This window comes from Heterodontus francisci, chromosome 39, assembly GCF_036365525.1.
Source record: "Heterodontus francisci isolate sHetFra1 chromosome 39, sHetFra1.hap1, whole genome shotgun sequence".
NCBI lineage: Eukaryota > Metazoa > Chordata > Chondrichthyes > Heterodontiformes > Heterodontidae > Heterodontus > Heterodontus francisci.
The window spans coordinates 41391033-41412153 of NC_090409.1; the positions used below are offsets into that span (position 1 = coordinate 41391033).

Genomic DNA, 21121 nt, shown 5'->3' on the forward strand with positions numbered 1-21121 from the left:
TCGTGTATACTCTGGACAGGCGCTGACCCCAGCAGTTCTCAATTCAAAAAGGCTCCTTTAACCCATCGAGTGAATTCCCTTTGCATTCTCATACAGCTGTAAATACAAGTTAGGAGATGGGTTAAACTGGTTCACTGCAGGGTTGGCACACAACGCCATCTCGAACCCCGCTCGCGCCCTCTCTCTCCCCCCTGCACCCAGAGAGCCTTACTCAGTAACCCCCCCCCCCCCAAACGTAGCCTCCCCATTACCCTCCAAAACCTCTATCGACCCATACTGTACCTGTCCTGGGGAGTGTTTGATGGGGACAGTGTAGAGGGAGCTTTACTCTGTATCTAACCCCCGTGCTGTACCTGTCCTGGGAGTGTTTGATGGGGGACAGTGTAGAGGGAGCTTTACTCTGTATCTAACCCCCGTACTGTACCTGTCCTGGGAGTGTTTGATGGGGGACAGTGTACAGGGAGCTTTACTCTGTATCTAACCCTCGTACTGTACCTGTCCTGGGGAGTGTTTGATGGGGGACAGTGTAGAGGGAGCTTTACTCTGTATCTAACCCCCGTACTGTACCTGTCCTGGGGAGTGTTTGATGGGGGACAGTGTACAGGGAGCTTTACTCTGTATCTAACCCCCCGTGCTGTACCTGTCCTGGGAGTGTTTGATATATCGTGGGTGGCTGGAGGTCCCATGCCCCTAGTGACGGGCCCAGATCAGAGTTCGGTCCTACCTTCATCGCCCTGTATATCCACTCCTGGTATTCTGTCACTCTGCAGTAGACTCCTGGTTTATTGGCCATTGCACAGCCCGTTCCCCAACTTATAATCCCACACAGGCGCCACCTTGTCCGATTGGAGAGACTGTCTTCACAGACCAAAGGGCCACCACTGTCACCCTGATGGATGGATAGAGAGAGAGATAGAGAGAGAGATAGAGAGAGAGATAGAGAGAGAGATAGAGAGAGAGATAGAGAGAGAGATAGAGAGAGAGATAGAGAGAGAGATAGAGAGAGAGATAGAAGAGAGAGATAGAGAGAGAGATAGAGAGAGAGATAGAGAGAGAGATAGAGAGAGAGATAGAGAGAGAGATAGAGAGAGAGATAGAGAGAGAGATAGAGAGAGAGATAGAGAGAGAGATAGAGAGAGAGATAGAGAGAGAGATAGAGAGAGAGATAGAGAGAGAGATAGAGAGAGAGATAGAGAGAGAGATAGAGAGAGAGATAGAGAGAGAGATAGAGAGAGAGATAGAGAGAGAGATAGAGAGAGAGATAGAGAGAGAGATAGAGAGAGAGATAGAGAGAGAGATAGAGAGAGAGATAGAGAGAGAGATAGAGAGAGAGATACATACAATCAGCACAGAATGAAGAGGTCCAGGGAAAACCAGCAAGTCGTTAATAGTCTGAATGGGGGACGGGCAGCTTTGACTCTATAACCGATACACAAATCACTAAACATTAGCAATGTAGGTTAATAAGGCTTTAAAAAACAAAACAGAAGACAAACAGAACACTGGGGTCATCTCCAGAGGGATAGGGGAACGAAGATTTATCAGAAGGGAGCGCACACACATGGGTCTCCCTTGCCCAGCGAGAGCCCACATGCTGCCCTATTTCAGCAGAGGGTTACTACAATAGAGTTGGTGTTCACTCGCCAGGCCACTGGCACGCCAGTCAGCCGAGAGATCTCAGCCTCCGAGACTGCCGCAGAGGTGCAAAACCCTCGCCTCTCACCTGACAGGCATCAATGCCTCCTTCACTGTATCCAGCACAGAACATCTTGGGAGTTATCTGGTCGTTGTAGTACTCTGGGCTGTTGCACTGATCGTTGCTGATGATGGGGACGGAGGCTTCTCGGAGGATATCAGATTGATGACCTGCGGCAAACACACTCCAGATTTAATTCTGGCACACGAGAGATTGGGACTCTGTGATCCGCTGTGTTTAAACTGCAGCGAGTGGGGAAAACGCAAGGGGAATTGTTCCTTTGACAAATCCCATTGGTGTTCACGTTTCTCACTCACCAGTAGTAAATGGCTCACGTTTACATTGGGACTTCAGTCCCGATCGTTGGAATGATACAATAGCTTCCCTATCTCTCTAACCTCCTCCAGCCCCAACAACCCCTCCCTATCTGTGTAACCTCCTCCAGCCCCGACATCCCTCCCTATCTGTGTAACCTCCTCCAGCCCCAACAACCCCTCCCTATCTCTGTAACCTCCTCCAGCCCCGACATCCCTCCCTATCTCTAACCTCCTCCAGCCCCGACATCCCTCCCTATCTCTGTAACCTCCTGCAGCCCCGACAACCCTCCCTATCTCTGTAACCTCCTCCAGCCCCAACAACCCCTCCCTATCTCTAACCTCCTCCAGCCCCGACATCCCTCCCTATCTCTGTAACCTCCTCCAGCCCCGACATCCCTCCCTATCTCTCTAACCTCCTCCAGCCCCAACATCCCTTCCCATCTCTCTAACCTCCTCCAGCCCCAACAACCCCTCCCTATCTCTAACCTCCTCCAGCCCCAACAACCCCTCCCCATCTGTGTAACCTCCTCCAGCCCCAACATCCCTCCCTATCTCTGTAACCTCCTCCAGCCCCAACATCCCTCCCCATCTCTGCAACCTCCTCCAGCCCCAACATCCCTCCCCATCTGTGTAACCTCCTCCAGCCCCAACATCCCTCCCTATCTCTAACCTCCTCCAGCCCCAACATCCCTCCCCATCTCTGTAACCTCCTCCAGCCCCAACAACCCCTCCCTATCTCTAACCTCCTCCAGCCCCAACATCCCTCCCCATCTCTGTAACCTCCTCCAGCCCAAACATCCCTCCCCATCTCTGTAACCTCCTCCAGCCCCAACATCCCTCCCCATCTCTGTAACCTCCTCCAGCCCCAACATCCCTCCCCATCTCTGTAACCTCCTCCAGCCCCAACATCCCTCCCCATCTCTGTAACCTCCTCCAGCCCCAACATCCCTCCCCATCTCTGTAACCTCCTCCAGCCCCAACATCCCTCCCCATCTCTGTAACCTCCTCCAGCCCCAACAACCCTCCCCATCTCTGTAACCTCCTCCAGCCCCAACAACCCTCCCCATCTCTGTAACCTCCTCCAGCCCCAACAACCCTCCCCATCTCTGTAACCTCCTCCAGCCCCAACAACCCTCCTCATCTCTGTAACCTCCTCCAGCCCCAACAACCCTCCCCATCTCTAACCTCCTCCAGCCCCAACAACCCTCCCTGTGTAACCTCCTCCAGCCCCAACAACCCTCCCCATCTCTGTAACCTCCTCCAGCCCCGACAACCCTCCCCATCTCTGTAACCTCCTCCAGCCCCGACAACCCTCCCCATCTCTGTAACCTCCTCCAGCCCCGACAACCCTCCCCATCTCTGTAACCTCCTCCAGCCCCGACAACCCTCCCTACATCTGGAACATCCTCCAGCCCCGACAACCCTCCCTATCTCTGTAACCTCCTCCAGCCCCTACAACCCTCCCCATCTCTAACCTTCCCTACATCTGGAACATCCTCCAGGCCCTACAACCCTCCCTATCTCTGTAACCTCCTCCAGCCCCTACAACCCTCCCCATCGCTGTAACCCTCCCTACATCTGGAACATCCTCCAGTCCCTACAACCCTCCCTATCTCTAACCTCCTCCAGCCCCGACAACCCTCCCTATCTCTGTAACCTCCTCCAGCCCCGACAACCCTCCCTATCTCTGTAACCTCCTCCAGCCCCGACAACCCTCCTTATCTCTGTAACCTCCTCCAGCCCCGACAACCCTCCCCATCTCTGTAACCCTCCCTACATCTGTAACCTCCTCCAGCCCCGACAACCCTCCCTATCTCTGTAATCTCCTCCAGCCCCTACAACCCTCCCCATCTCTGTAACCCTCCCTACATCTGTAACCTCCTCCAGCCCCGACAACCCTCCCTATCTCTGTAATATCCTCCAGCCCCTACAACCCTCCCTATCTCTGTAACCTCCTCCAGCCCCTACAACCCTCCCTATCTCTGTAACCTCCTCCAGCCCCTGCAACCCTCTGAGATCTCTGCGCTCTCCTCCAATCCCAGCCTCTCGCCCATCCCCCAATTCCCATCTCTCCACCATTGGTGGCCGTGCCTTCAGCTGCCTGGGGGCCCTAAGCTCTGGAATTCCCTCCCTAAACCTCTCCGCCTCTCTCTCTCTCTCTCCTCCTTTAAGACGCTCCTTCAAAACCGACCTCTCTGACCGAGATTTTGGTCGATGGTCCCTGATATCTCCTGATGTGGCTCGGGGGGTCACGTTTAAGTTCAATCCACATTTTCAAAGTTCACAGCGAAGTGGAACTGCAACCGCTCCTCTTTTACGAGGCCGTTTGGTGAAACGGGATCGGACCGTCCATAAACAAACCGCAGCTTTTAAACCCAACACAGCCAGAATCACCAGCAAAGCAGTTTTAAACGCTAGGGGGCACTTGACACGTCATAACAGTCAAGGCTATGGGGGCCAAGTGCTGGCCAATGGGATTAGGTAGACAGGTCAGGTGTCTTTAACGCATCGGTGCAGACTCGATGGGCCGAAGGGCCTCTCCTGCACGGTATTATTCTGTGAACGATACACGAGTTGGGCATCAGATGACCTGGTTGGCAATTTGTAAACAGAGCCAAGTATTTATCAAATATTAATGCCAGGGAAAGTTCAAATGGTAAACAGTTGAGTCAATATCTCTTACAGTCGACCACACAAGGACAAAAACGGGGTTCGAGCCCCCCCCCTCCCCCCGCCGCACAAACGGGCGCAGACGCTGGGGTAGACCAACGCAAGACACCTCGCGGTAACTTCCACCCCCTCCCTCCCCATGCCAAAGTTGGCCCAACACAAACCCGGACACTATTCTGGTGAAGGAATGCCACAAGACAGGAACTTACCATAATACTCAGTATTACCCCATCCAGTAACGCTACACACGGCCCCCTCAACGAGCGGCTGACCAATGGCTGGCAAGCAAAGTGGTTGGATGTAATCTGGAGACAGACAGAAAGAGCCTCAACACGAAGAAATCAAATACTGGAGAATTTCTGAGCTCAGGGGAGGTGCAAGTTACAGAAGCAAGCACGCTAAAATGCTTTATAAAATCACTAGCTCTTCCCGGTGGAAGCAGATTCAATAGTAACGTTCAAAAGGGGGGGAATTGGGGAAATACTGGAAGGGGAAAAATTTGCAGGGCGATGGGGGAGAGAGCAGCGGGGGGAGAGAGTGGGGACTAATTGGATAGATCTTTCAAAGAGCTAGCACAGGGACGATGGGCCGAATGGACTCCTCCTGTGCTGCGTCATTTGATGAAAGGGGAGTAGGCGAGATGGAGTAACAGATGTGAAGGGGGCAGGCAGCGTGAAAGTCACGGGCTCCCCCCAGTCACAGAATGGGGGTGCAGTCCCTCAGGTCTGGTAGCCTCCCCCCCCCACCTCCACTACAGGACACAGATCACAGCCCCTGCATTTATACAGCGCCTTGAATGTAGGAGTGCAAATCAAGACAGATTTTGACCCCGAGCCCCATCAGGAGATATCGGGGACCGGCGACCAAAAGCTCGGGTCAGAGAGGTCGTTTTTTAGGGAGCGTCTCAAAGGAGGAGAGGGAGAGAGAGGCGGAGAGGTTTAGGGAGGGAATTCCAGAGCTGAGGGCCCCCAGGCAGCTGAAGGCACGGCCGCCAATGGTGGAGCGATGGGAATCAGGGGGATGGGCAAGAGGCCAGAATTGGAGGGAGCGCAGAGATCTCGGAGGGTTGTAGGGGGCTGGAGGAGGTTACAGAGATAGGGAGCGTTGTAGGGGGCTGGAGGTGGTTACAGAGATAGGGAGGGTCGTAGGGGGCTGGAGGAGGTTACAGAGTTAGGGAGGGTCGTAGGGGGCTGGAGGAGGTTACAGAGATAGGGAGGGCTGTAGGGGGCTGGAGGAGGTTACAGAGATAGGGAGGGTAGTAGGGGGCTGGAGAAGGTTACAGAGATAGGGAGGGTAGTAGGGGGCTGGAGGAGGTTACAGAGATAGGGAGGGTAGTAGGGGGCTGGAGGAGGTTACAGAGATAGGGAGGGTTGTAGGGGGCTGGAGGAGGTTACAGAGATAGGGAGGGTTGTAGGGGTCTGGAGGAGGTTACAGAGATCTGGGAGGGCTGTAGGGGTCTGGAGGAGGTTACAGAGATAGGGAGGGTTGTAGGGGGCTGGAGGAGGTTACAGAGATCTGGGAGGGTTGTAGGGGTCTGGAGGAGGTTACAGAGATCTGGGAGGGTTGTAGGGGGCTGGAGGAGGGTTACAGAGATCTGGGAGGGTTGTAGGGGGCTGGAGGAGGTTACAGAGATCTGGGAGGGTTGTAGGGGTCTGGAGGAGGTTACAGAGATAGGGAGGGTTGTAGGGGGCTGGAGGAGGTTACAGAGATCTGGGAGGGTTGTAGGGGGCTGGAGGAGGGTTACAGAGATCTGGGAGGGCTGTAGGAGGTTACAGAGATAGGGAGGGTGGAGGATGAGAATTTTTCTTTTTAAATGAGGCATTGCTGGATGGGGAGTTAGAGTAGGTCGATGAGGAACAGTGGGGAGGGCGATGGGTGTTCTACCTGTGAAGTTTAGCGGTTTCTGAAGATGCAGGACTGCAACGTCATTGCTGTTATCTTCTGCGTTTAGGTCGAGAAAGGGCTTGTACCCAGCGTGATAAACGACTGTGTCCACCGAAGCCTCCATACCCGCTGAAGACTGCCTGATCACACCAGTAAACATAGTCCACAGGGTCAGGAATCGATTTCTCCTACAGGGCGGGGGGGAGGAAAAGGAGAAAAAGGGAAAAAGAATGGACACAGTAACCACATTGACCCAGCAATGCAAAAGTGCTGCATTTCTCTAGAGCCTTTCCCCGCCCTCAGGACATCCCGAAGCGCCTCACAGCCAACGAAGGGCGTCATTTCGAAGTGCGGTCACTGTTGCGATGTTGGAATTTGCGCACAGCAAGATCCCACAAACAGCAATGTGATAATGACCCAGATCATCTGTTTTTTTTTAGTGATGTTGGTTGAGGGATAAATATTGTCCCCAGGACACCGGGGAGAACTCACCACCACCCCCCCCCCACCCCAACTCTTCTTCCAAATAGCGGCCGTGAGTTCCTTTATGTTCTCCCGAGGGGGTAGCCTGGACCAAACTGCCCTCTCGCAGCGAGGAAGAGGTCCCACGCTCCCGCGCTGGGTGGATACCAGCGCCCACGTGTCCCGTTCTCCCCCCGCCACCCCCCAGACGACGCGGGCGACACCACCCTGGACGACACGAAGCAGCGCGACAGACTGGGGCCACTTACTCTGGAAAGCAATGTGCCGCCGTCACCACCCATTCCTCAGAGATGATGGACCCTCCGCAGATCGGGCTCCCCTCGAAACGCAGGCTCACTTGCCACGGCCACTTGCCCAGCATAGCATGCTGTCCGCCCACAATCCGATCACCGAGAAGCTTTCGTCTCCCGCAGTCTGCGAGAGAGAGAGAGAGGAGAGAATTCAGTTACCACCTCAAGGGACAGTCAGCATCCGTGGGAACCCGCACCCCAGTCAGAGTCAGAGCGATCCAAATATTTAAAAAAAACAGACACGCTTAAAATTTGTTTAACAGCTCAGTCTCGCAAACATGTAACAGGACGAAGTGTAGAACAAACCTACCCTGACACTGCACAGATAGGACAAGCCAAGATTCACAGTCACTGTAAATCAATAGAGAGGAGGAGAGTCAGTGAGCAGCACCCATCAGTACTGTACCCCAGTGTTACACAGAGACAGACCTGTCTCCACCAGTACTGTACCCCAGTGTTATACAGTGACAGACCTGTCCCCACCAGTACTGTACCCCAGTGTTATACAGAGACAGACCTGTCTCCACCAGTACTGTACCCCAGTGTTATACAGTGACAGACCTGTACCCATCAGTACTGTACCCCAGTGTTATACAGTGACAGACCTGTCCTCACCAGTACTGTACCCCAGTGTTATACAGTGACAGACCTGTCCCCACCAGTACTGTACCCCAGTGTTACACAGTGACAGACCTGTCCCCACCAGTACTGTATCCCAGTGTTATACAGAGACAGACCTGTCTCCACCAGTACTGTACCCTAGTGTTATACAGAGACAGACCTGTCTCCACCAGTACTGTACCCCAGTGTTATACAGTGACAGACCTGTCCCCACCAGTACTGTACCCCAGTGTTATACAGAGACAGACCTGTCTCCACCAGTACTGTACCCCAGTGTTATACAGTGACAGACCTGTCCCCACCAGTACTGTACCCCAGTGTTACACAGTGACAGACCTGTCCCCACCAGTACTGTATCCCAGTGTTATACAGAGACAGACCTGTCTCCACCAGTACTGTACCCTAGTGTTATACAGTGACAGACCTGTCTCCACCAGTACTGTACCCCAGTGTTACACAGTGACAGACCTGTCCCCACCAGTACTGTACCCCAGTGTTATACAGAGACAGACCTGTCTCCACCAGTACTGTACCCCAGTGTTATACAGTGACAGACCTGTCCCCACCAGTACTGTACCCCAGTGTTACACAGTGACAGACCTGTCCCCACCAGTACTGTACCCCAGTGTTACACAGTGACAGACCTGTCCCCACCAGTACTGTACCCCAGTGTTACACAGTGACAGACCTGTCCCCACCAGTACTGTACCCCAGTGTTATACAGAGACAGACCTGTCTCCACCAGTACTGTACCCCAGTGTTATACAGAGACAGACCTGTCTCCACCAGTACTGTACCCCAGTGTTATACAGTGACAGACCTGTCCCCACCAGTACTGTACCCCAGTGTTACACAGTGACAGACCTGTCCCCACCAGTACTGTACCCCAGTGTTATACAGTGACAGACCTGTCCCCACCAGTACTGTACCCCAGTGTTACACAGTGACAGACCTGTCCCCACCAGTACTGTATCCCAGTGTTATACAGAGACAGACCTGTCTCCACCAGTACTGTACCCCAGTGTTATACAGTGACAGACCTGTCTCCACCAGTACTGTACCCCAGTGTTATACAGTGACAGACCTGTCCCCACCAGTACTGTACCCCAGTGTTATAGTGACAGACCTGTCTCCACCAGTATTGTACCCCAGTGTTATACAGAGACAGACCTGTACCCACCAGTACTGCACCCCAGTGTTATACAGTGACAGACCTGTCCCCACCAGTACTGTACCCCAGTGTTATACAGTGACAGACCTGTCCCCACCAGTACTGTACCCCATTGTTATACAGTGACAGACCTGTCTCCACCAGTACTGTACCCCAGTGTTATACAGTGACAGACCTGTCTCCACCAGTACTGTACCCCAGTGTTATACAGTGACAGACCTGTCCCCACCAGTACTGTACCCCAGTGTTCTACAGTGACAGACCTGTCCCCACCAGTACTGTACCCCAGTGTTATACAGTGACAGACCTGTCTCCACCAGTACTGTACCCCAGTGTTATACAGTGACAGACCTGTCCCCACCAGTACTGTACTCCAGTGTTATACAGTGACAGACCTGTCCCCACCAGTACTGTACTCCAGTGTTATACACTGACAGACCTGTCCCCACCAGTACTGTACCACAGTGTTATACAGTGACAGACCTGCCCCACCAGTACCATACCCAATGTTATACAGTAACAGACCTGTCCCCACCAGTAATGTACTCCAGTGTTATACAGTAACAGACCTGTCCCCACCAGTACTGTATCCCAGTGCTATACAGAGACAGACCTGTCCCCACCAGTACTGTACCCCAGTGTTATACAGTGACAGACCTGTCCCAACCCGTACTGTATCCCAGTGCTATACAGAGACAGACCTGTCCCCACCAGTACTGTACCCCAGTGTTATACAGTGACAGACCTGTCCCCACCAGTACTGTACCCCAGTGTTATACAGTGACAGACCTGTCCCCACCAGTACTGTACCCAGTGTTATACAGTGACAGACCTGTCCCCACCAGTACTGTACCCCAGTGTTATACAGTGACAGACCTGTCCCCACTAGTACTGTACCAGTGTTATAGTGACAGACCTGTCCCCACTAGTACTGTACCCGTGTTATACAGTGACAGACCTGTCTCCACCAGTACTGTACCCCAGTGTTATACAGTGACAGACCTGTCCCAACCTGTACTGTACCCCAGTGTTATACAGTGACAGAGCTGTTTCTTGCTGTCATGCTTACCAAGGTAAAAGCAGATCCTGAATAAACTTAGCAGACGGGAGTAGAAACTTATTCACGCAATAAAACTGCACCGATTCATTTACTCCAATCTGACTTTCTTGTGAACTGATCATCCTGCAATATAACAAGATTTCATCAGTCAGGGTTCCTGCTCCTGATCACTGTCCAGTGCCCCCTGGGTTAGAGAGAGAGAGAGAGAGGGGAAATCAGCCAGGGTTCCTGCTCCTGATCACTGTCCAGTGACCCCTGTGTTAGAGAGAGAGGGGGAAATCAGCCAGGGTTCCTGCTCCTGATCATTGTCCAGTGACCCCTGGGTTAGAGAGAGAGGGGGAAATCAGCCAGGGTTCCTGCTCCTGATCACTGTCCAGTGACCCCTGTGTTAGAGAGAGAGGGGGGAAATCAGCCAGGGTTCCTGCTCCTGATCACCGTCCAGTGACCCCTGGGTTAGAGAGAGAGGGGGAAATCAGCCAGGGTTCCTGCTCCTGATCACTGTCCAGTGACCCCTGGGTTAGAGAGAGAGAGGGGGAAATCAGCCAGGGTTCCTGCTCCTGATCACCGTCCAGTGACCCCTGGGTTAGAGAGAGAGGGGGAAATCAGCCAGGGTTCCTGCTCCTGATCACTGTCCAGTGATCCATTTAGAGGGTGCAAGTCTTTCAACATACAAAACAGTCTAACGAGCTTCAGAAGATCAGCTGAAGGCACGGCCGCCAATGGTGGAGCGATGGGAATCGGGGGATGGGCGAGAGGCCGGAATTGGAGGGAGCACAGAGATCTCGGAGGGTTGTAGGGGCTGGAGGAGGTTACAGAGATAGGGAGGGTTGTCGGGGCTGGAGGAGGTTACAGAGATAGGGAGGGTTGTAGGGGCTGGGGGAGGTTACAGAGATAGGAAGGGATGTAGGGGCTGGAGGAGGTTAGAGAGATAGGGAGTGGGAATGAGGAGGCCACGTCGGGATTAGAAAGCAAGAATGTGAATTTGAAAGTGGACCTGTTGTCGGACCGGGAGCCAGTGTCGGTCAGCGAGTGACAGAGGGTGATGGGTGAATGGGACTCGGTGCGAGTTAGGACACCGAGTGGGGGGGGGGGTGCGGGCGGGTGTTTATGGTAACGAATTGTTGAGAACTCACCTGACAAACCCCATTTGTTGGCAGCTGCGATGCGCGACCTCATCATTACTCGCCGAGGAACACACTAACCTCCAAACGTCTGCCTCAGGGTCATAAACAGACAGGCGCGAATCAGCGTTTACCTGAACTTTGAAAGCAGAACAAAATTTCGTTAAGCAGATGACCTTGCTATGATAGCTCCCAGTATCATTGCATTGTACACGTTAAGACACCTGGAGCTAGCGAATTTTAAAACACAAACCGGCCATTCGGCCCATCTGCTCCATGCTGGTGTTTCTGCTCTACACGAACCTCCTCCCACCCTCTCTCCATCTCACCCCATCACCATAAAATGTTATTAAAACTAAAAGCCCAGGTCCCGATAACTTTACATCCTAAGGTCTTAAAAGTGTTACTGAGATCATGGATACATTGGTTTTAGTTTTCCAAAATTTCCTAGATTCTAGAAAGGTCCCATCAGATTGGGAAACAGCAAATGAGACTCCTCTATTCAAGGAAGGAGGGAGACAGAAAGTAGGAAGCTGCAGGCCAGTCAGCTTACATCTGTTATGGGGAAAATGCTGGAATCTATCATCAAGTAGTTTATAGCAGGGCACTGAGAAAATCTCAATGTCATCAGGCAGAGTCAACACAGTTTTGTGAAAGGGAAATCGTGTTCGACTAATTTATTGGAGTCCTTTGAGGAAGTAACAAACAGCGTGGATAAAGGGGAACCTGTAGATGTGGTGTACTTGGAGTTGCAAAAGGCATTTGACAAGGTGCCACATCAAAGGTTACTGAGCAAAATAAGAGCTCATGTGTTTGGGGCTGGGGGGGGGGGTGGGTAACATATTAGCACGGATAGAGGATTGGTTAGCGAACAGAGAGCAGGGATAAATGGGTCATTTTCAGATTGGCAGGATGTGACTAGTGGAGTGCCACAGTGCTGGGGCCTCAACCGTTTACAACCTACATCCATGACTTGGATGAAGGGACAGAATGTACGGTCGCTAAATTTGCTGAGGAAGGGAAGATAGGTAGGAGAGCAAGCTGTGAAGAGGACATACGGAGTCTGCAAAGGGATAGAGATAGGTTCAGTGAGTGGGCACAAAGTTGGCAGATGGAGTACAATGCAGGATACAGTGAACTTGTTCACTTAGGCAGGAAGAATAGAAAAGCAGATTTATTTATTTTTAATTATCGGAGAGAGTCTGCAGAACTCTGCGGTGCAGAGACATCTGGGTGTCCTTTGACGTGAATTGCAAAAGGTTGGCTTACAAGTACAGCAAGCGGTTAGCAAGGAAAATGGAACGTAGGCATTTATTGCGACGGGAATCGAGCATATAAGTCGAGATGCTTTGCTGTGCAGGGCGTTGGTGAGACCACATCTGGTGGGAGACCACATCTGGTCGGAGGCGGTTCGGAGAAGGTTCACTTGACTGATTCCTGGGATGAAGGAGTTATCTTTTGAGAGACGGAGAAACCTTTCCTCTCAGTGGGTTGCGAGCCTGTGGAATTCGCTTCCCCGGAAAGTGCAGGAGGCAGGGTCATTGAATATGTTAAGGCAGACGGAGATAGACTCTTGATTAACAAGGGGAGGGGGGGGGGTTAAAGGTTATCGGGGGCAGGAGTTCAGGTTACCATAAGATCAGCCAAATGAGAGCAAATTACGAAGGGGCCGCATGGCCGACAACCTGCACCTAATTCGCACGTTCAAATATCCCTGTGGGAGCGAGTTCCACATTCTCACCACTCTCTGGGGAAAGAGGTTTCTCCGGAATTCCCCATTGGATTTATTAGTGACTGTCTTATATTGATGGCCCCGAGTTCTGGTCTCTCCCCCCCCCACAAGTGGAAACATCTTCTCTACGTCTAGCCGATCGAAACCCCCTTCATCATTTTAAAGACCTCAATCAGGTCACCCCTCAGCCTTCTCTTTTCCAGAGAAAAGAGCCCCAGACTGTTCAGTCTTTCCTGATCGTTATAACTTCCCAGTTCTGGGATCATCCTAGTCTGTCAATTTGCCCTTTCGCCAGCAACTCTATCTCCCTTTTATAATACGTACACGGAGCACTGTGCAGTGGTCCAAGTGTGGTCTAACCAAGGTTAATGGAGACTGGAACTGTGCACAGTGCTCCAAGTGTGGTCTAACCAAGGTTAATGGAGACTGGAACTGTGCACAGTGCTCCAAGTGTGGTCTAACCAAGGTTAATGGAGACTGGAACTGTGCACAGTGCTCCCAGTGTGGTCTAACCAAGGTATATGGAGACTGGAACTGTGCACAGTGCTCCAAGTGTGGTCTAACCAAGGTTAATGGAGACTGGAACTGTGCACAGTGCTCCCAGTGTGGTCTAACCAAGGTATATGGAGACTGGAACTGTGCACAGTGCTCCAAGTGTGGTCTAACCAAGGTTAATGGAGACTGGAACTGTGCACAGTGCTCCCAGTGTGGTCTAACCAAGGTTAATGGAGACTGGAACTGTGCACAGTGCTCCCAGTGTGGTCTAACCAAGGTATATGGAGACTGGAACTGTGCACAGTGCTCCAAGTGTGGTCTAACCAAGGTTAATGGAGACTGGAACTGTGCACAGTGCTCCCAGTGTGGTCTAACCAAGGTATATGGAGACTGGAACTGTGCACAGTGCTCCAAGTGTGGTCTAACCAAGAGATATGCAGACCGGAACTGTGCACAGTGCTCCAAGTGTGGTCTAACCAAGAGATATGGAGACCGGAACTGTGCACAGTGCTCCCAGTGTGGTCTAACCAAGGTATATGGAGACCGGAACTGTACACAGTGCTCCGAGTGTGGTCTAACCAAGGTTAATGGAGACTGGGACTGTGCACAGTGCTCCAAGTGTGGTCTAACCAAGGTATATGGAGACTGGAACTGTGCACAGTGCTCCGAGTGTGGTCTAACCAAGGTACATGGAGAGTGGAACTGTGCACAGTGCTCCCAGTGTGGTCTAACCAATATTTGATACGAGAGAGTTCATCTCAAGTACCTGTAAAACTTACCATTGTAGAGTTCTGTATCAGCTTTCTTCACATAGGTCACTGAAAGACAAACATGGAGACTTGTGACTATTCAAACACTCTCCTGCCCAGTCTCCCACATTTCACCCTCTAAACTATAGCTCTTCCCAAATTCTGCTGCCCACCCCCCCCGCACCACACGTGTCCTAACTCACACCCAGTCCCATTCACCCATCACCCCCGTTACTCGCTGACCGACACTGGCTCCCAGCCCTACAACCCTCCCCACGTCTGTAACCTCCTCCAGCCCCTACAACCCTCCCTACCTCTGTAACCTCCCCCAGCCCCTACAACCCTCCGAGATCTCTGCCCTCCCTCCAATTCCGGCCTCTCGCCCACCCCACGATTCCCATCGCTCCACCATTGTCGGCCGTGCCTTCAGCTGCCTGGGGCCCTAAGCTCTGGAATTCCCTCCCTAAACCTCTCCGCCTCTCTCCCTCTCTCCCTCTCTCCCTCTCCGACACTCCTTAAAAACCGACCTCTCTGACCGAGCTTTTGGTCGCTGGTCCCTAATATCTCCTGATGTGGCGCGGGGGTCAGATTCTGGTTGATTCCTTCTCCTGTGAACTGCCTTATGACATATTACTGTGTTAAAAGCACTATATAAATGCACGTTAAGAATTGATGTACACCCTCTAAACACCCCCACGCACCCCCCCCCCCACCATAAGAGAACCCAGTACCAATACGCACCTACAGCCCATACTGTAACGGCCGCAGCAGTTAAGAGAATGACCATTGTTATGGTAATGCCAATGACTCTCCCAGTCTGTGCACCAGCCTCTGAACCTTTTCTGGGTCCAGTTTTGAGACCAGCTGGGAAAAAAAAAAGCAAACCAGGTTAAATATTAACTTTGGCACAAAGTACAGAGCCCAAGAGCGCAGGAACCCGCAACGAGGCCAGGCTCCCTGTCCCGAGCAAGTCGAAGGGCTGGCACGTGGAGCCTCCACTCCAGAGACCTCCGGCCCTACCACACGAGCAGTCACTTCCATCGCAGAGGGAGCGCCACACTGCCCTAACCCTAACCGTTCTCCCCGGTGTCCTGGGGACAATATTTATCCCTCAACCGGCATCGCTATAAACAAAAAAAAAAACAGATGATCTGGGTCGTTACCACACCGCTGTTTGCGGGATCTTGCTGTGCGCAAATTGGCTGCGGCGTTTCCCGCATCAGGACAGCGAGCGCACTTCAAAAGAAAGTCCTTGATTGGCCGTGAGGAGTTCTGGGATGTCCCGAAGGGAGGGATCGGAAAGCCCAGCAAGCACTGCAGCAGTGATGGTGAATCAAGTCAGAGAGGTAAATGACCTCTGCAACTACGACCCCTGACCTCTTGTACACCCTATACCCCCCACCAAGACTTACCAGGGATCCAGCACCCCCTTCTCCCCCACGCTCAGAGCCCCTTCACCTCCAGACTGGAATGCCTTCCGAAAGAGCTACACTTCCCTCCGCCCCTCACACAAATTCCCCCATCACCCTGGAGCACTCTGCCGACCTCAAACCCGAATCAACCACACCCCTTGCAAAAACACCCCCCTAACCCAGATCACCCCCCCAAATCTCTCGCCCCTTGCCAGTCCAACCCCCCCGATCTAAAACCCACTCAGACCAAGCTCTTCGGCCAAGCGAGGCATCGCCTTGCCCAGCCCTTGCAGGACTCCCCACGAGAGGACCCCCCCAGCATCATTTCCCGATGGTCGTACCGGCGCCAGGTCACCCAGGGGAGGAGGAGGAAGAGGAGAGTGGCAACAGCCCCAGTCTCCGACTGGTCTCCAAGCTGCTGGCCGAGAAATCAACATTCGGCCAGTTCACACTTGCCACTAAAGGCCGACAGGACGTGACTACGTTCAGCTAAACAGTTCACGCAGAGAATAGAAGCACACACGAGCACTAATCCCCCGACTCACTACAGTAACGCCGAGCACGACCGTCACAGCCCTGCCTCAGGGGGTTCAGCATGTCCTCCCTTGCGTCCCAGGGAACCGAGGCCCCCGTCTGCCCTCTCAGGTGGGTGTCAAAGATCCCACGGCCACTATTTGGAAGAAGAGCAGGGGGGAGTTCTCCCCAGTGTCCTGGGGACAATATTTATCCCTCAACCAAGGCCTCACCCATTCCCCATCTCTGTAACCTCCTCCAGCCCCAACAACCCTCCCAATCTCTGTAACCCCCTCCAGCCCCGACAACCCTCCCTATCTCTGTAACCTCCTCCAGCCCCAACAACCCTCCCAATCTCTGTAACCCCCTCCAGCCCCGACAACCCTCCCTATCTCTGTAACCTCCTCCAGCCCCGACAACCCTCCCAATCTCTGTAACCTCCTCCAGCCCCGACAACCCTCCCAATCTCTGTAACCTCCTCCAGCCCCGACAACCTTCCCAATCTCTGTAACCTCCTCCAGCCCCGACAACCCCTCCCCATCTCTGTAACCCCCTCCAGCCCCGACAACCGTCCCCATCTCTGTAACCCCCTCCAGCCCCGACAACCCTCCCCATCTCTGTAACCCCCTCCAGCCCCGACAACCCCTCCCCATCTCTGTAACCCCCTCCAGCCCCGACAACCGTCCCCATCTCTGTAACCTCCTCCAGCCCCTACAACCCTCCGAGATCTCTGCGCTCCCTCCAATTCTGTCCTCTCGCCCATCCCCCCCGATTCCCATCGCTCCACCATTGGCGGCCGTGCCTTCAGCTGCCTGGGGGCCCTAAGCTCCGGAATTCCCTCCCTAAACCTCTCCGCCTCTCTCTCGCCCTCTCCTCCTTTGAGACGCTCCCTAAAAACCGACCTCTCTGACCGAGCTCTTGGTCGCCGGTCCCTGATATCTCCTGATGTGGCTCGGGGGTCAGATTTACGCTCCTTTGGAGAGAATTGGGATGCTTTATTCCGCAAAGGTGCTACGTAGATGCAGGTTGCTGCTGTCTAATGCTCTTCCTACATTAACAAATGGAAGTATTCAATCTGAACATGGGCATATTTACAAGCGAAAGTCAACTGCACCTTGAATTCCAGAATGAGTAAGGTTACAAACCCAAAACAATGCAGCCACTGTGTACCTGATGCATCCAAACATCGCCAAATTCTCAACAACCTCCCCACTACTGAACATGAAGATTTCCTCAACACAACAACAATTAATTACAGACTAACTGTGGCCAGCGGAACAGAATATTTCTATTTTCTGCAGCGCCGTCTCCGTTGTAATGTAGGAAACGCAGCAGTAAATTCATGCACAGCAGGATCCCACCATCAACAATGTGATAACGACCCAGACCATTTAATTTTATTTTTTATATATATTAAAAAGTGAGGTCGGTTGAGGGATAAATATTGTCCCCGGGACACCGGGGAGAACTCCGCCCCCCCGCCACCCCCCCCCTTCTTCCAAATAGCGGCCGCAGGATAGAATCAGAGTTATACAGCACAGAAACAGGCCCTTCGGCCCATCGTGTCTGTGCCAGCCATCGAGCACCTATCTATTCTGATCCCATTTTCCAGCACTTGGCCCGTAGCCTTGTACGCTATTGCGTTTCAAGTGCTCATCTAAATACTTCTTAAGTGTTGTGAGGGTTCCTGCCTCTACCACCCCTTCAAGGCAGTGCGTTCCAGATTCCAACCACCCTCTGGGTGAAAAAAACCTTTCCTCAAATCCCCTCTGAACCTCCTGCCCCTTACCTTAAATCTAAGCCCCCTGGTTATTGACCCCTCCGCTAAGGGAAAAAAGTTTCTTCCTATCTAACCTATCAATGCCCCTCATAATTTTGTACACCTCAATCAGGTCCCCCCTCAGCCTTCTCTGCTCGAAGGAAAATAACCCTGGCTTATCCAGTCTCTCTTCATAGCTGAAATGCCCCAGCCCAGGCAACATCCTGGTGAATCTCCTCTGCACCCTCTCCAGTGCAATCACATCCTTCCTATAGTGTGGTGCCCAGAACTGTACACAGTACTCCAGCTGTGGCCTAACTAGCATTTTATACAGCTCCATCATAACCTCCCTGCTCTTATATTCTATGCCTCAGCTAATAAAGGCAAGTATCCCATATGCCTTCCTAACCACCTTATCTACCTGTGCTGCTGCCTTCAGTGATCTATGGACAAGTACACCAAGGTCCCTCTGACCTTCTCTACATCCTAGGGTCCTACCATCCATTGTATATTCCCTTGCCTCGTTAGTCCTCCCAAAATGCATCACCTCACACTTCTCAGGATTAAATTCATAATTCTAAAAAGAGAAATGTTTGGGCCACACTGTAGCATTGGGATTTGGGCTAAAATAGGCAGAGTGTGTGACAGGAAAGAGTTTAACCTTAACATAAACAAGGTCAAAGCAGGGAAAAAGGGTATGGAGTTAAAATGAAAGGCCCTTTGCCCAACTGCATGAAACACAGTCATAAGATGATGTAGTGACCGAGATAAATGGTTCCGATCTAATCGCCCATTGCAGAGACACGTCTGCAAAGTGATCAAGGCTGGGGAATTAATGTCGCGTGTGTGTAGACCTTTAAGAGGTTTGGCCACAAGATCCTGTCGGTCGATCTAATATTTCCAAGTTTGCTGATGACGCAAAACTAGGTGGGAATGAGAGTTGTGAGGAGGAGGCAAAGAGGCTTCAAGGGGATTTAGACAGACTAAGCGAGTGGGCAGTGAGAACATGGCAGATGGACTGTCATGCGGAAGAGTTTGAAGTTGCCCACTTTGGTACGAAAAGAAAACAGAAATGCGGAGCATTTATTAAAATGGAGAGAGATTGGGAAGTGTGGATGTTCAAAGGGAGCTGGGTGTCCTTATTCAGGAGTCACTGAAAGCTAACGAGCAGCAAGCAAATCGGGAAGGCAAATGGTCTGTTGGCCTTCATTGCAAGGGGTTTGAGTCCAGGAGTAAATGAAGTCTAGCTGCAGTTGTATAGAGCCTTGGTGAGACCTGGAGTATTGTGTACAGTTCTAGTCTCCTTACCCAAGGAAGGATATAAATCGCCATAGAGTGCAACAGAGGTTCACCAGGCTAATCCCCGGGGTGGCGGGATTGTCTTATGGAGAGGGGTTGGGGAAACAGGGCCTGTATTCTCTAGAGTTTCGAAGAATGAGAGATGATCTCATTGAAACTTACAGAATTCTGACAGGGCGTGACAGGGTAGATGTGGGTAGGATGTTTCCCCTGGCTGGTGAGTCTAGAACCAGGGGACACAGTCTCAGAATAAGAGGCAATTTAAGACCGAGATGAGGAGGAATCTCTTCACTCAGAGGGTGGTGAATCTGTGGAATTCTCTAGCCCAGAGGGCTGTGGAAGCTCAATCATTGAGCACGTTCAAGACGGAGATCGATGGGTTTTGAGAGATCGAGGGATGTGGGGAAGAGTGCGGGAAAGTGGCATTGGGGTACTCAGTCTGAGTGTATGCTCGACAGTGGCACAGTGATTCAAGGAATACTCAAACATTCCAGGGTACACAACATTTCAAATAAACAGAGAATGGAAAAGGAGCAGCCCTGATCTTAAAGGACGAAGAAACGAGAAAGGATCTTGATTCAGAAGGTCAGGAAGTAGATTTAGTGCATCCGGAGCAAGTGTCGGTGGGAGTAGTTGATAGGCTACTCTAACAGCAGCTAGACAGGAATAATCAATAAACAAGAGGAATTTGTAAACAAGGCAATGTAATCATTGTGGGTGAACTTTAATCTTCATATGGACTGGATTCACGAGTTTCCAACACTACATCATAGAAGAGGTGAAGTGAGAGTGACTGCCCTCGACATCAAGGCAGCATTTGACCGAGTATGGCATCAAGCAAAACAGAGGTCGATGGGAATCAGGGGGAAAACTCTCCGCTGGTTGGAGTCATACCTAGCGCAAAGGAAGATGGTTGTGGTTGTTGGAGGTCAATCATCTGAGCTCCAGGACATCACTGCAGGAGTTCCTCAGGATAGTGTCCGAAGCCCAACCATCTTCAGCTGCTTCATCAATGACCTTCCTTCAATCATATGGTCAGAAGTGGGGATGTTCGCTGATGATTGCACAATGTTCAGCACCATTCGTGACTCCTCAGAAACTGAAGCAGTCTGTGTAGAAATGCAGCAAGACCTGGACAATATCCAGGCTTGGGCTGATAAGTGGCAAGCAACATTCGCGCCACACAAGTGCCAGGCAATGACCATCTCCAACAAGAGAGAATCTAACCATCTCCCCTTGACATTCAACGGCATTACCATCGCTGAATCCCCCACTATCAACATCCTAGGGGTTACCATTGACCAGAAACGGAACTGGAGTAGCCATATAAATACCGTGGCTACAAGAGCAGGTCAGAGGCTAGGAATCCTGCGGTGAGTAACTCACCTCCTGACTCCCCAAAGCCTGTCCACCATCTACAAGGCACGAGTCAGGAGTGTGATGGAATACTCTCCACTTGCCTGGATGGGTGCAGCTCCAACAACACTCAAGAAGCTCGACACCATCCAGGACAAAGCAGCCCGCTTGATTGGCTCCCCATCCACAAACATTCACTCCCTCCACCACCAACACACAGTGGCAGCAGTGCGTGCCATCTACAAGATGCACTGCAGTGACGCACCAAGGCTCCTTCGATAACACCTTCCAAACCCACAAACGCTACCACCTAGAAGGACAAGAGCAGCAGATACATGGGAACACCACCACCTGCAAGTTCCCCTCCAAGCCACACACCATCCTGACTTGGAACTATATCGCCGTTCCTTCACTGTCGCTGGGTCAAAATCCTGGAACTCCCTTCCTAACAGCACCATGGGTGTACCTACCCCACATGGACTGCAGAGGTTCA

At 52.1% G+C, this 21121-nt stretch overlaps 1 protein-coding gene across 5 annotated transcripts in view; it reads right to left on the reverse strand.

Annotated features, from left to right (window-relative positions):
- Window positions 1-6: 6 nt before the first annotated feature.
- Window positions 7-21121, reverse strand: part of hpn (hepsin) — a 29489-nt gene continuing 8374 nt past the window's right edge. For all 5 annotated transcript variants that reach the window (XM_068018607.1, XM_068018609.1, XM_068018608.1 and 2 more), the window contains exons 3-13: window positions 15031-15153; window positions 14320-14358; window positions 11326-11452; window positions 10202-10315; window positions 7651-7691; window positions 7299-7464; window positions 6568-6755; window positions 4893-4988; window positions 1724-1866; window positions 725-889; window positions 7-96 (exon numbers count right to left, since the gene is read on the reverse strand). In XM_068018607.1, the coding sequence (XP_067874708.1) occupies window positions 58-96; window positions 725-889; window positions 1724-1866; window positions 4893-4988; window positions 6568-6755; window positions 7299-7464; window positions 7651-7691; window positions 10202-10315; window positions 11326-11452; window positions 14320-14358; window positions 15031-15153 (1241 nt within the window). In that variant the 3' untranslated portion in view covers window positions 7-57. The remainder of the gene's footprint in view (window positions 97-724; window positions 890-1723; window positions 1867-4892; window positions 4989-6567; window positions 6756-7298; window positions 7465-7650; window positions 7692-10201; window positions 10316-11325; window positions 11453-14319; window positions 14359-15030; window positions 15154-21121) is intronic.